General features: G+C 37.9%; 1 protein-coding gene across 1 annotated transcript in view; it reads right to left on the bottom strand.

The window, feature by feature from the left end:
* Window positions 1-325: 325 nt before the first annotated feature.
* The window catches only part of SEC22B (SEC22 homolog B, vesicle trafficking protein), a 22217-nt gene continuing 6730 nt past the window's right edge, over window positions 326-15812 (bottom strand). Inside the window, exons 2-5 of the mRNA XM_025872551.2 lie at window positions 13153-13262; window positions 10047-10207; window positions 7990-8136; window positions 326-2264 (exon numbers count right to left, since the gene is read on the bottom strand). Coding sequence (XP_025728336.1) covers window positions 2110-2264; window positions 7990-8136; window positions 10047-10207; window positions 13153-13262 — 573 coding nt within the window. The 3' untranslated portion in view covers window positions 326-2109. The remainder of the gene's footprint in view (window positions 2265-7989; window positions 8137-10046; window positions 10208-13152; window positions 13263-15812) is intronic.

Raw genomic sequence — 15812 nt, 5'->3', positions numbered from 1 at the left:
ATTAGGCGTCCTTTCTTAATGTGCCCCCAATAACACTAGACAGTATTTATCACATTCTATTTTAGATGCCTGGTTGGTTGCGGATACTTTTCATATGGTCGGATCCTCCCACTACCTCCAATAAAGAACAGAAGTGGGAGCCACATCACGACAGGCTTGTTCTCTCATTTTTCTACCGTCGTAACATTAAACCACTTTTTCATTCTTTTCTTCATCATTCTGCCCCCGTTCTCATTTTTTAATTAACCCAATGAGTTTGGTAGAAATGTACCCACAAAACTCTTTGCACATAAAATAACTAGATAATAAAACTTCACACTGAAGGGAACATTCTAGAAGTATTTATTTCATTGCTGGCCACTTGGTTGCTGCATGCAACTCTCAACAACGAGCTGCCACTCTCCACTCCTATAGAAGAACCAAATGTTATGGTACCACTAAGGTTTTCAGACTTTCAGGCTTTTATTACCAACATCATTACTCTAGGGACAAGCCTTTTAGGGACTTAAAAGCACTTATTCTCTATAAAAAGTAACTTCATATTTCATGCACATACTCCAATTGGCAGACTTAGGTCCAAAATAGAAAGAAAAAAATTTCTTTTAGTTCTGTAATTTATCAGGAACAAAATAAGCCACTTCTCCTTGCTTTGTTATTAGGAAATAGGACCTTTTTTCTCTATCAGGATCAGGACAGTAGCTATGATGATCCCTTAGTTATAAAATTGTTTACTAGTTAAAGTTCTCTCCAAAGATGTTAAGAAGTAAGAAGCTGGCTCATTCTCCTGTAGGACTTAAAGAAATATTTGCAGTATGTGTAAATTCTAGTTTATATTGTAGACCCTTGTGATAATATTTAAGAGGTCTATTCTCCCCATTTAAAAAATTTTACCTCAGAAGGTAAAAGGAAATCCCCATCATCCCTGAGCAAAAAAAGGAAAAATCACAGGTACTTTTGTTAATAAAAGCCACTTAAATGAGTTATCTATCTCTAGAACATTCTCAGAGAATTTACATAAACTGAAGCAGGTACGAGGTGTTCTCAGAGACTTTCTCAGATAAATGTATTTAGTAGTTTGAGTAGGTGCTCTGTAAAAATTTAAATCTAACTACACGGCTAAACATTTTCCATCTTGAAACTTGAGAATATCCTGAGAGGATGCTTATGGATATGAAACTACTAGGCGCAGATAAAGTTTTAAAATGTCAGCAGGAGGAAAAGAGAGTGGGGAAAACTACAGTGGAGAAAGTAAGAAGGGGCAGGACAAAGCTGTAGTGATGGGCTGGGCCTTTCTTCCCATTAAGTCAGGGGACTCTGGCTATCTGTATGCTATACTTACTGTTCTATTAATACAAACCGGATGCTGAAAGATAAAATTAAGAATGTCCCAAACTAAATTTAAGTCTTTTAAGGAGTAAATGACAGAAAACACTTTAGCTTCTTTATCAAGGAGTGCTATAATATAATTTCAAGGCATCTTAATATAATCCATTTAACCCTAAAGCAGTTGTGCAATAAGCAAAATATCATAAAAGGAAAACAACAAAGGTTAACTTCCTACAGGGGCCAACAGACAACATCTTTGCAGCACAGCAATTAACCTTCACATAGTGGAGTCTTGTTTACAAGGCCATCAAAAACTGAAAATCACAAATGTCACCAACAAAAGGAATGTTGATTAGAGTCAAAAAAACTTCCCAACGGGCTGCCTTCTCTGAAGGAATTTCAGACTGTTGCTAGCACAGGTTGGCTAAGCCAGATCTCATTGATGGCTCCATTAGAGAAAGAAAATGCCCCACTCAGTGCTGTTTTAAAAATGTAAAAACACTGGGAGGGAAAAAACAAAATTAAACAATCTACTGTTCCCTAACATATACACCTCAGCACCCAGAGAAAGCCTCTGCCCCCAAAAGAGACTTTCTACAAAGGGGTAAGCTTCATCAAATGAGGTGTAACATTTCATTTTCAGGACATGTCTTTCCTTGCAAGGTCTTTAGAAGCAGAAGTTCCACTTGGAATTCTAATGCACATCTCTGTGAGCTCAGTTTCCTGAAAACATACACCTGCCGGGCTCTAGGTTCACCCTCGCCAGTGACTGGATTCACTACTTCACAGCCACCAGAATCGCACATACACTATTAACATGATGAAAAATACAGCGACTGCTGCAAGTTTGGCATAAGTGGAACGCATGTTCAAGTACTTCGCGTCCTGGCGGTATTTCTTGGACAGACTGGACAGATTGTTAGCCTTTGAATCCAATGCTGTCAAAGAGGAAAAAAGGAAAACAGTAATTAGTCCCGAAGTATTCTGTCTAAAACATTAAGCATAACAATAACGCAAATAAGTGGGACCATACCAAACAACCATGAAGCTTAAATTATCATTTTTACTTTAAGGGTTAGGGTGCATACACTGATGAACCCATGATCCTGATGCACTATAAAATCTACACTGCATTTTAAAGTTACCAGACTAACTTATGTTCAAATTCTTGAGGCTGTACCGTGAGCTGGTTAAGAGTGCTGGCTCTGGTCTCAGAGTCTTTGGTTTGAGTCTCAGCTGCACCAGCCATGTGACATTGGTCAATTCACTTAGTCTCTACTAAGACCCGGTTTCATCATCTATAAAATGAGGATAATAACACTAACTGTACCACAGGATTATAGGTACATGAGAACACAATCCTTGCATATGATAAGCCTTTGAGAAATGTTAGGTGATAATAATCATCGTCATCATCTTTTAATGGTCGAAATCATATTCTCTCATATCTTGAAAAATGATTATCCATGCAAGGTAAGACTCAGGTAACCAGAAAATTCAATGAGTCAGAAACTGAGTATTGAGCTATATCTTAATGGTGACTGCTACCGAATTCCCAAGATTCTCCACATGGTGGGCGCCTGGGTGGCTCAGTTGGTTAAGCGACTGCCTTCAGCTCAGGTCATGAACCTGGAGTCCCGGGATCGAATCCCACATCGGGCTCCCTGCTCAGCAGGGAGCCTGCTTCTCCCTCTGACCTTTCTCTCTCTCTCATTCTCTCTCTCAAATAAATAAATAAAATCTTTAAAAAAAAAAAAAAAGATCTCCACATGGTAAAAACCATTATGATGCTACCAGAAATTATATTTCAACAGACACAGGAAAGTTGTCTTGTAACTAAAATATAATCACAGGTGCTGGAAAACCACCAATACTTACTAAATTAAGCTTTTTAGAATCTTTTGCAAAGTTTTTTTTCTAAAAGGACATTTGTAGGGCGCCTGGGTGGCTCAGTTGGTTAAGCGACTGCCTTCGGCTCAGGTCATGATCCTGGAGTCCTGGGATCGGGTCCCGCATCGGGCTCCCTGCTCGGCAGGGAGTCTGCTTCTCCCTCTGACCCTCTCCCCTCTCATGCTGTCTCTCTATCTCATTCTCTCTCTCAAATAAATAAATAAAATCTTAAAAAAAAAAATAAATAAAAGGACATTTGTAATGTCGCTGCCTTCTATAACTGTTAACTGAGCACTTAGAGAAGCAACCAGAGAGACACAAGCTATACCGGACTAAAATACATGACATACTTTAATAATAAAAACAAATTCTCAGTGTGACATAAATGAATTTTGATCATTTTACTTCTTTAAATTTTTGAAAAACACTGTTTTGCAATATGAATTTGTTCTTCCTTAGGGAATACTTTTGGAATATTTGGAGTTGCTTAATAGAGACTGAGTTGATTGAGAAATGTGGTATTACTTAATGGCAAAAGAATGATAACCGCTTCTAAATTAGCAATTTGTCCTGTAAGAAAAACACTTAGTCACATAAGAAAAGTTAGGAGATGAGAAATAACCATGACAATGCTGTGACGAATCTTTCCAGCCAGTCTACTAAAATGGACACTCCATTGGATAGAGCTTTTTAACTAGTATGTCTATTGCTATATCCCCAGTGCCCAGAACAGAGTCTGGTAATAGTCAGTGATTAAAAAAAAAAAAAAAAAATTGCTAAATGAAATCTAAATCTGCTGAGAATAACTGGGCAGCAGAACAAATATCAGGTCATACGAAATAAGCAATAGTTAAGAGAATTCCTTTACATAGGAACATTTGGAAACACATGATATCGTAAAGACAAAGCCACTACTGGGAGAAGTCACTGAGCAAATATTTGTTATAGGCACCATGCAAAGTGCCAAAAGATACAATGATGATCACAACACACACGACCCCTCTATTTGGGGAACTTACAGTCTTGTAGGGTGACCTCTGAATGAAACAACAAAACCCATGGCTTAAAAGAAACAGCTATTTTAGGCAGTAAAAACGGGCGCAATTTCATATTGCTGAAAGAACCCATGGGAACTACTCTTAGGTCTTAAATGCAAGGCAGGCTAGCTCTAAAACTAAAAATTAGAGAGGGGTGCCTGGGTGGTACAGGCAGTTAGGGGTCCAACTCTTGGTTCAACTCAGGTCGTGATCTTGCGGTCGTGAGATCAAGCCCCACGTTGGGCTCCATGCTCAGTGGGGAGTCTGCTTAAGACTCTCTCTCCCGGGGCGCCTGGGTGGCTCAGTCGTCAAGCGTCTGCCTTCAGCTCAGGTCATGATCCCAGTGTTCTGGGATCGAGCCCCGCATCGGGCTCCCTGCTCTGCGGGAAGCCTGCTTCTCCCTCTCCCACTCCCCCTGCTTGTGTTCCCTCTCTCGCTGTGTCTCTGTCAGATAAATAAATAAAATCTTTAAAGAAAAAAAAAAGACTCTCTCTCTCTTTCCCTCTCCCTCTGCCCCTCCTCCCTGCTAACTCTCTCTAAAATAAATAAATCTTTAAAAAAAAATTAGAGGGGGCGCCTGGGTGGCTCAGTCATTAAGCGTCTGCCTTTGGCTCAGGTCATGATCCCAGGGTCCTGGGATCGAGTCCCACATCAGGCTCCCTGCTTATCGGGAAGCCTGCTTCTCCCTCTCCCAATCCCCACTGCTTGTGTTCCCTCTCTCGCTATGTCTCGCTCTGTCAAATAAATAAATAAAATCTTAAAAAAAAAAAATTAGAGGGGCACCTGGGTGGCACAGCTGGTTGGGTGACCAACTCTTGGTCTCGGCTCAGGTCGTGATCTCAGGGTCCTGGGATCAAGCCCCGAAGCACACTCTGCACTCAGCACAGAGTCCACCAGAGACTCCCTTTCCCTCTCTCCCTCTGCCCCTCCCCGTCACGTGCCCTTTCCCTCCCTCTTATTAAACAAATAAATCTTTAAAAAAATTAGAAAGAGAAAGAAGGCATAAAAGATGGCTTCTTATTGAAGCTTAAAGAGGAAGAAAACATTTTTTGAGGTAGGCTGATCTTTTCACTATCCTTCAGATATGCTCTGTTCAGATACGCTTTTTCTTCCTCCTTCTTAAAATACCACTCTTCAGGGCGCCTGGGTGGCTCAGTTGGTTAAGCGACTGCCTTCGGCTCAGGTCATGATCCTGGAGTCCTGGGATCGAGTCCCACATCGGGCTCCCTGCTCAGCAGGGGGTCTGCTTCTCCCTCTGACCCTCTTCCCTCTTGTGCTGTCTCTTATTCTCTCTCTCTCAAATAAATAAAATCTAAAAAAAAAAAAAAAAAACCACTCTTCACTTCTTCCTGATCTATCAAAATTCAAGAAATCTTCCCTGTTCACTTCACATTATCTATTTCCTGCTACATTTTACAGCTCTCATTGTTTATATATCCATTTAAAACTATCACACACTGAAGATGGACAAGGACCTGCAGAGACCAATTAAATTCTGCCAGGCACTAGCAGTGTGACTAAAAGCAAGCTACCTAACTTTTCTGAGTCTGCTTCTTTATCTGTAAAACTGGTTTGATACCACCCAATTCACAAGGGATTTACTCTAAAGAGTAAGTAAGATATATATAAAGTCCCCCTGGGGTGCTGGGGTAGCTCAGTGGGTTAAGCATCTGACTCTTCATTTTGGCTCAGGTCATGATCTCAGGGTCGTGGGATGGAGCCTCACGTCAGGACCTGTGCTCAGCGTGGAGTTTGCTTGAGATTCTCTCTCTCCCTCTCCATCTGCCCCTCCCCCAGCTCACGCTCTCTTTCTCTCTCAAATAAATAAATAAAATCTTAAGAAAAATAAAGTCCCATGGAATGCCTGGGTGGCTCAGTCGGTTAAGCGTCTGCCTTCAGCTCAGGTCATGACCCCAGGGTCCTGGGATGGAGTCCCGCATCCGGCTCCTTGCTCAGCGGGGAGCCTGCTCCTCCCTCTGCCTGCTCTCCCTGCCACTCCCCTCCACTTGTGCTCTCTCTCTGTCTCTGATAAATAAACTCTTTTAAGAAAATAAAAAAATAAAGTCCCCCTACCATATTGCCTAACACAAAGTGTTCAATTGATGTCTGTTCCCTTATACTATCTATAAAGTACTCTGTGACAATGACCTTGTTTCTTATCTTCCCAATTAGATGAAGTTATTAAGATTAGAAAAGTACAGGTGACTCTTAAACAACATCAGTTTGAACTGTGCGCATTCCGCTTATACACATTTTTTTTTTTACAGAATACCGCAGATTTAGTTTCTCTTCCTTATGATTTTAATAACATTTTCTTTTCTCTAACTTACTTTACTGCAAGAATACAGTATATAAGATGTGTAACATACAAAATAACATGTTAATTAACTGTTTACATTAAGGGTAGGGCTTCCAATCAACAGTTGGCTATTAGTAGTTAAGTTTTTGGGAAGTCAAAAGTTGTATGTGGAGCCCCTGACTCCCACACTGTTCAAAGGTCAACTGTCTTCTTTTCCAATCAGCACAGCTCTAGAAGAGAATCCTTTAACACTTTTGATAAACTGACCAGATATACATTTTAGATTTAAGAAAAATTCTTGTTCTGGTCTATTTTATCCCAGGTAGGAACAGTAAGGCTGTTATGATGAAAATTTATAGACTCACTCATCCAAAATTTGATGTTTAAAGAGTGTGAAGCTATTTGCTGGAACAACTGCTGACTACTAACATAAAGGTTAAAATCTGCAGTTCATAATAAAGGAAAATCCATTTACTCATGAATAACGTCACAAGGTTGAGTTCATGAAATACTCATTAAGGCATCTATCTGTGATCGTTACTGTGAGAGAAATAAAGCAAGTATACGAAATAGATATGAAATACATAAATACTACATTTAAAGAGTATGTTAAACACTCAGGTAACATCTAAACATTAGGTAAATATATGTACTTTAAGGCAAATTAGGTAAGTACACATATACATACATGCACACACACCCATTATGTGCTTAAAAAACCATTACATAGCTAAGTGTCTTAAGAGTTTAAAAGACAAAAGAGATTAATGTGATGTGGGCTATTAGAATCAGGGAAGGCTTCTTGGAAGAGGTAGTTCTTATCTGGATCTTAAAGAACAGTTCCGAGATGGTGAGGGAGCTGACCTGGCTGAGGCAGAACGTTTGTGAACTAGAGAGCATGAAAGAAGTTTGCAATCTCCTTATCTTCCATTACAGAGAACACGATGCCTTACACATTACAAGCACGCAGTAAGAATGAAAAGGAAGTTGAGACCAGACTAGATCTTATCTCATAGTCACAGATTTTGAAAGTTTTTCAGCAGAGGAATGCCTTGATAAAAATGGCATTTTATGACATTTGATCTGGCAACAATAAAGTCTCCCAAAGTGGCTAGTCAGGAAACCACTGCAATAAATCTTTGACAATTTCCTCTCATTCTTCTTTTCATTTCCCTTATGTGTTTCTGTAAATATTTACTTAATGTTGTAAATATCTTGGAAGCAGTAAATGCTTCTGATATGGAATGAGACCTTCACACCATTCCAACTCAACAAAAACTAATCATGCTAGGAAAAAAACATATTGAAAGTTTTGTCATGTAATCTATCTCTAAGAGGTGAATTCTTAACAGTGCTAGACAGAATCTGACAGCAAAAAAAAATGTATCCCAAAATAAGCTATCCTTACCTATATAGGACTCTTAATGCTTTACATACCTGAGAGTGCTTCTCCCCGTTGTAACACTTCTTCGATATTGGCCACCATGATCCTCTGCACATCTTGCAATTCAGTATTGATGGAGCCTAGGTTTCTCCGAGCACGGCTGTCAATGTAGAGCTTCTTGGTTTTCTGAATGTAGGTGTCTAGAATAATGAAAAAAAATGACCATGAACAACTTTGTCCATCAAAGTACTGTAAAGAATAGGAAGTTCTCAAGTTTAGTCCTGGATCAGCAATTGTCCATGGCTAAGCAAGCTCTTGAGTGAGCATCAAAATTTGAGTTTTGATTTCTTCATTTGTAAAATGTAGATAGATGACCATTCAAGAGAAATGTCCTCTGCATACCTTCAAACGAGAAGTCTCTGCTCTCAGGGTCCTTAGAGAAATTAAGACCCACTGTAGTAAGCCTTTCCTGAAAGTAGAGATTTTCAAAACATGTTCCAAGGATCCTTAGGGTTTCACTACTTAATTCTTTACATTCCCGGAAAAGAATCTTGGCAACAATCTAGCATCACTACAGGTTAACACGGCAAGAGTTATTCTAGCATCAAAAGGGGTAAAAACATTGTCTTAAAATATTTTAACATACATTCCTAATTTCACTCTGTTCTTAAACTTCAGGTAAAGCAAAATCCCACTATAAAACTGCAGTCTTATTCATGGTTAGCCCATGTCTGTATTTCTCAAAACTGTAAAAAGAATGACTTATTATTAAAAATTATATTTTCAACTTTTGGCAAAAATCTTAAGTTATATGTGGTGGACACCTCTCATTTGCCTCTTTAGACCTCCTCTCTACCTTTCTGCACCACGCTTTTTGCCTTGGGAAGCTGACCCGCATGGACTACATCGTGAGCCCCTTGCCCTGGAGCTTCCAGTTAGGTTCACCCAATGAGGGAACCCCATGGGTAAGGCATGAGAGCAGACAGTGGCGTTAGGGTATTTATTCCCAACCTCTCCCTGAGAAGCCACCCTGGCCTAGCAGTATCCCTCCAACCAGAAGTTACTGCTCCTCTCAAGTTGGCCTTCTCTATAAATTTTCTCCTTTGCAGTTTCAGAAACTGCTCCTTTCTCTTATCCCTTCAGGCCTAGGGATGAAAACAATTACTGTGTTAGTGATCTCAGGTTACTGTACTTTGTGGTTCACCTATAACCCATTCATCTTTGTATATAATCCTTTAAGCTAATCTGAGTGTACCAAATATTTCCTGTGTGATCTTGATACAGTATTCTTCTTTTCTTGGGTTTACTAGACCTATATTATCTTCAAAAGCAAAATTTGAAAAACCAGACATTATAAAACTTAGCACTTAAGAGTTTGTAGTTATGAAACACTGGAGTGTTTTGCTAAATTTTCTTTATTTTTAAGAGTAAGATGACCATTTATCTAGCAAACTGGAAACACTTCAGAAATTCAGAAACACTAAAACCAATTTCTTTTTTAACTAAAAATATCAGTAATGTAATCTAATCATACTTATTCTCACTTCCTCTAAGTAGGGTACTCAAGACATTTCCTTTGATTTACTGCCATCAGATACTTTACTGGTGATGAAGCTTTCTCTAATTATTGTACATGGACATCCATACTCACTATTTCCGCATGTAATAAATGTTATCTCTCCCCAGTATCTTATGTCTTCCAGTATTTTTTTTTTTAATTAGAGGATCTGAAAGAAACAAATACCTTCTTTCTGATTTCCAAATTCTGATCTACAGAAAATGAACCTTACTGGGAGTGGGGAGAACTTGGCTACTATATACCAGTCAAGTAGATCTTTGCGCACAGTTCTGATGACGAGTCAAACCAAATCACAAAAAAGGGCAAAGGGCAACAAGTTCTAAGAAAAAGATCAAAAGACCAGGGAAATTACTTATGAGAAGAAGTCTCATTCATTCAAAAAGACAAAAAGAGATGGAATGGAAAAGACAGAATTCAAAACCTCAGTAAGTAAACATCAGATAAAAATGTGTCAATATTATTATCAATGTAACAAACAGCTTCTCCATATTGTTTGCTCTCTTGATACAGAGATGAAGAGCAAAAACTTACCAAACTCAATAAAGGAATAGGGCCTAGACACAGTGGGCACCTTCTTCCCATGCTGTTCATCAAACTCTGAGTGCAAATCTTCTAGGTAGGCAAAAGCCAATTTCTTAGGGAAGGCAGCTTCACACAAAACCAAATAACAAACTCCCTGCTCAATAATGTAGCTGGAGAGACAAAAAAAAAAAAAAAAAAAGAAGAAAAAGTTGTCTGTAGATTAACAATACACCCAACAACCTGAAGCAGACTCTCAGTGCCTTACAAACTTTTGAAAATATTCTAGCCTAAGTCCTTTGAGGCTAGCTAAATCAGCAAATCAATTTCAAACCACAAATCCTTAGAATCAGAAAGCAAACACCATCCCATTATTAGAATTATATTCCAAAAGGATATTTAAACATCTTTATTATAATTGTTTATTATATAATTCAGCTAAAATATCTTAATATCTAGGACTTTTTCTTGAAACCTCAGAGTTGTGACTCCATCTACCTTTTGATTATGTATGGAAACGAGTATACACATATTTAAACTCCTTCCAGTTATAAGAAGAACAGTGGAATGGAAATTTTTGTGGATACTTAGAAGTTGGAAGTTAATGCCACAATGTTTACTGGACACAGATAATGACCTTAGGACAAATAATATCCCCTAATTCCCAGGACAGAACTCTATATCAACTATCCAGTATCAGAAACTATCCAACAACAGAACTAACTTCCTCTTGGCTTCCTGGCACTCTGGAAGGAGCTATATGACTACATGTCTGAGATGTCTTGGAAAGAGGTTAGGTTACTCAGTGATTTCTCTTTAGCCACAGTACTCTTTATTTCAGCGATAATTATATTCAGAAGACCAATATGTACCATCAAATAAATTCAGAAGGCCATTAGTTTAAGTAGGAGTATAAGGGCACAAAGTATTATATATACCCCTATCCCTACCCTTACTATGTGGCTCCTAATGCATCCTAGGACTTCACAGAGCAGTTTACAGTATATCATATGATCTCTCAGGCCCCTTAAAATGATGATAATGATGATGATGATGATGATACTGTTGTCCTCTCTTGCTTGGGCATCTGAATCAACTGCTCTCCTTGCCTTCAATCTAGACCATCTTCTAAACTACCAGTTTTATTCCTAAAGAGTAAATATGACCATATTACCCTGCTTAAAAACTCTCAGGGTTCCCGAATACCTATAAAATAAAATCATACTCAGGGACGCTTGGGTGGCTCAGTTGTTAAGCGTCAGCCTTTGGCTCAAGTCATGGTCCCAGGGTCCTGGGATCAAGTCCCACATCAGGCTCTCTGCTCAGCGGGAAGCCTGCTCTTCCCTCTCCCACTCCCCTTGTTTGTGTTCCCTCTCTCGCTGTGTCTCTCTGTGTCAAATAAATAAAATCTTTAAAAAAATAAAATAAATAAAATAAAATAAAATAAAATAAAATCATACTCTTTGATATAATACTTATGGCTCCAAAACAGGTGTAGGCCATATTCCATCACGCTATTCTCCAAACAGGTTCTTTTACATCCACCCGGATTTCTGCTTACATATACATATATATTTCTAATTGTAATACTCTTTTATGTACCTGGAGAAACCTTGTTCATTTTTCTATGCTCGATTCTACTATAATTTTTTCCATGAAGTTTCTCTGTTTTCTTCCTCTCTATCCCCTTTCCTCAAACTTACTCCCTACAAATGGGAATTTATTGCTTCCTTTTCTCTAGTCCCAAAGACTTTCATTTATAACTGAATTACAACCCTTCTTGCCCTAAGGTATCATAGTTTAGTTGTCTGCATATATATTTCTCTCTGCTAAGAAAATAAGCTCATAAAAGCTATGGACATTAAAGGCAGAACTTAACATATGGTCTGGCAAAGAATAATCTTTAATAAATAGCTCTTAGATGGAAAAAGTGGACGAGAAGAGATTATAAAGTTCTTAAAGGAACCATACAGAAGAAAAAAATTTCTTTTCAATTCCATTAGAACTTGCCTAGGTTTTTTGTTCCCAATCCATGGTAGAGATAAAGATACTATATATAATTAGGTGCCTGTATTTATTTTTTGATGTTGAAAATTGGATTTATAGAAGATATTTCATATACTACACCAATTAATACCTATAAAACTTAATATCCAGGCAAGCCTTTGGGGTCCCCTCCCTCTTTGGGAGCTTCATACTCTATCATTCAATGAACTTTTACTATCACTCAATAAACCTTGCTTTGCTGCCCACCAAACAATAAAAAAATAAAAAATAAAATAAATAAAATTTAATTTTTTTTAAAAATTTAAAAAAAAATAAAACTTAATACCCACTACTTTCTTAACCAATAAACCAGGGTTTGTTTTGATTTTGGTTTTGTATAATTGTTTGTTTCTGATGGGTGGAGATCTTTTTTTCCCCCTTTCAAGTTAAACACAGCAGGTCCCTCCTAGGTGTATATTATCTTAGCCTTTGAGTTCCTAAAATAGCAAGGATTATTTAGCTAATCCTATTTTATTTTCCTTTGATCTTCTTGTCCTCTTTTTTTTTAATCCTTCCTTTTTTTATCACCCTCAAACTTGACATGTATTAAACATTTAATACCAATTATTTGTAGAAAATTTGAAACCCAATAAAGTCCTTTTGATCCTTCTCTCGGCTATATGCATTGTCTATAACCACTGATTGAGATGCTCTTAAATTACCCTCACAAAACTATGACCATTTTCCCTATTTTATAGAGGTAACGGAGGCCTAGAGAAGTATGTGAGTTGTTCAAGGTTGTGTTGTTGTTAGTAAATGTTTGAGCAAGAGTACTAATCTACATACATCTGGCTGTAAGAAGCTCCTAAAGCAAAAATTTATCTATTATTGCATGATGGGTACAGCATTTATTAGACACGGGATAACAGGTTAATTTATTGTATGCAAACTGAATAAACAAATGAAGATTTCTGTTTTGCAGAACTGGAGCCAGGGAGTTGCTTCCACGAAGAGGTTATATTTTTAAATTTTTCTTTACTTTTTAAAAAATTGTTACCATTCTTATCAGATGTTACTTATATCTACTGTATCTCATACTTAAATGACCACAAAGAAATAGGATTATACTCACTGGAAAGTCATGGCACCAGCTTCCAAAGTACATCTAGTAGGGGACTGTTCATTCAACTTGCGAAAGAGTTGCTTAGCCTGACTCTGGTACTGTTGAAGATCCCGGCCAGACTGAAAAAACACACCTTCATTTAAGAATTTTCTACACACGAAAAATGCCACAACAATTAATAAGCAGCATCATACTATGAGGACACTATGTAAATATGGTTTTTCATTAAAGATTAGTCAGATTCATTTTAACAAAAGAAAAATGGTCTACTTTTAGAGCAAAAAGGAAGACCAAAGCCCTAGTTGTTCAAGAAAATCACATTATTTGCTAAGAAGCAAATCATACTTCTTGACTGCCACTAAGGCACTCTTAACTTTTAATCCAGTATTCTTTCCACCATTAGGTCAGTGGTCTCCTCCTAACTCATTTCACTTGCACACTTACTGGCACATAACTGCACAACATGTTCTATAATCAGGGGAAAATCCTGGGAACAACAGACTGATGAATCTCATTTTTATCCTGGAATATCAAGCAAAATCTTCCACAAAGTGTTAACAACATTTAACATTTAAGCAAACATTAAGCAAAACTAAATGTAAATAAAAACTAAACTAAAAACTAAAAAAACTAAACCCATAACTGCAAATTACTAGGAACACTATAATGCAAATGGGTAAAAATGAGCAAGAGTAAGGACTGAGATTAAAAAGTCAAATATTCTTTACTGAATAAATCTATTTGGTTTCTGTGTTTGGATAGCAAGGGACATATGCATACAAAATGAAAATAACAATATTCAGATGACAGAATTACAGGCAGGGTGCCTGAGTGGCTCAGTTGGTTAAGCAACTGCCTTCGGCTCAGGTCATGATCCTGGAGTCGCAGGATCGAGTCCCGCATCGGGCTCCCTGCTTAGTGGGGAGTCTGCTTCTCCCTCTGACCCTCCCCCATCTTGTGCTCTCAATCTCTCTCTCAAATAAATAAAATCTTTAAAAAAAAAAAAACCTAAAAAAAATAGAATTACAGGCAATATTTTCTTGAACAGTTTCTAAATAGTTAATGATTTAAAAAAGAAAAAAAAGGAAAAGAGACTACTGAGGAAAATAGCAGTGTCATCTCAAAAGGAGAACATCAATCACCAATTAGATCCAAATGGGAAAGAATGGAATGGAAAGCAAATATACATTATTTATGCATCCACATACAGCACACAGGGGTGGGGGTGGCAGCACTTTTGCCATTTGATAGAAAGGAATTATTTTATTTTGGATTATTATTTTTTTAAAGATTTTTATCTATTTATTTGACAGAGAGAGAGACAGTGAGAGTGGGAACACAAGCAGTGGGAGTGGGAGAGGGAGAAGCAGGCTTCCTGCTGAGCAGGGAGCCCAACGTGGGGCTCGATCATGACCTGAGCCGAAGGCAGAGGCTTAACGACAGAGCCACCCAGGCGCCCCTGGATTATTTATTTTGAATTCAACACTAGAACACAGCATCTCCTTGACAGATGTTTAATAACTAAACGTTTACATTAAAAACTCATTTATTTGAGGTTCTCCCTCAAAAGATCTGTGGACTGGATCTGAGGCCTAACTTTTAGAAAATACAAAGCGAAACCTAAAAGTTCTAGATAGTGAACCACTTAGCTAAGAGTAAAAACAAGGAGCAATGATAAAATTATGAAAGTGGCAGATAAACAAACGTGCAAGTATTGGATTCTAAACTGTATTTAAAATGATGAACTAGGGGCATCTAGGTGACTCAGTGGGTTAAGCATCTGCTTTCAGCTCAGGTCATGATCTCAGGGTCCTGGGATGGAGCCCTGCATCCAGCTCCCTGCTCAGCGGGGAGTCTGCCTCTCACCCTACTCGTGCTCTCCCCCCCCCACCCCGTGCTCTCTCGTGCGTGCTCTCTCTCAAATAAATAAATAAAATCTAAAATAAAATAAAATAAAATGATGAACTGGAAATTTCAGTATGAATAAGGAGGTAAATAAGCATGAAGTGAACCAGGAGAGTTAGGGAGACACCACCAGAAGTATCAATTTGTAGATTTATCTTGTTTAGTACTGCCCCTATGGCAATGATTTGTTATGATACTCTTCACTTGAGAAATAGTTCTATATTAACATATATATGTATATATGTATGTGTATACTTATATATTAACAATACTTTGCAATAATTAACATTATAATATATATTAGTATTATTATATTAACCTGTATTGCATATATTTTTTTTTCATGACTGGTCAGCTAGTAAAGGAGAGTGAATACTATCACATGCTTTGAACTACTGCACAATATCCTACATTCCTAAATTTGAACAGTACTTGCCAATTAGTTTGCTTCACCAATGCCATTATATATGTGGCATTTGGAAGAGATCTAACCCCACAACGTTAGACACAAAGGGATGCAAATAAAATTGGAAATATTACTAACATGCCAAGAGATAATATCAACATTGATCAATGATTTTTCAACCTTGACTTTACACTAAAATCACCTGGGTGCTGTATAAAAACTAATCAAGCTCTATCTCCCCCTACGCCAAACCAATTAAATCAGTATCTCAGAGGTGGAACTCAGAAATTGATATTTTAAAAATAACCACTGGGCGCCTGGGTGGCTCAGTTGGTTAAGCGACTGCCTTTGGCTCAGG

The sequence above is a fragment of the Callorhinus ursinus genome, unplaced genomic scaffold (genome assembly GCF_003265705.2).
Source record: "Callorhinus ursinus isolate GAN/ISIS: 27379988/994484 unplaced genomic scaffold, GSC_fseal_2.0 scaffold9, whole genome shotgun sequence".
NCBI lineage: Eukaryota > Metazoa > Chordata > Mammalia > Carnivora > Otariidae > Callorhinus > Callorhinus ursinus.
The sequence above is the reverse complement of the archived record's forward strand: the minus strand, read 5'-3'. Positions and strand labels throughout refer to the sequence as shown.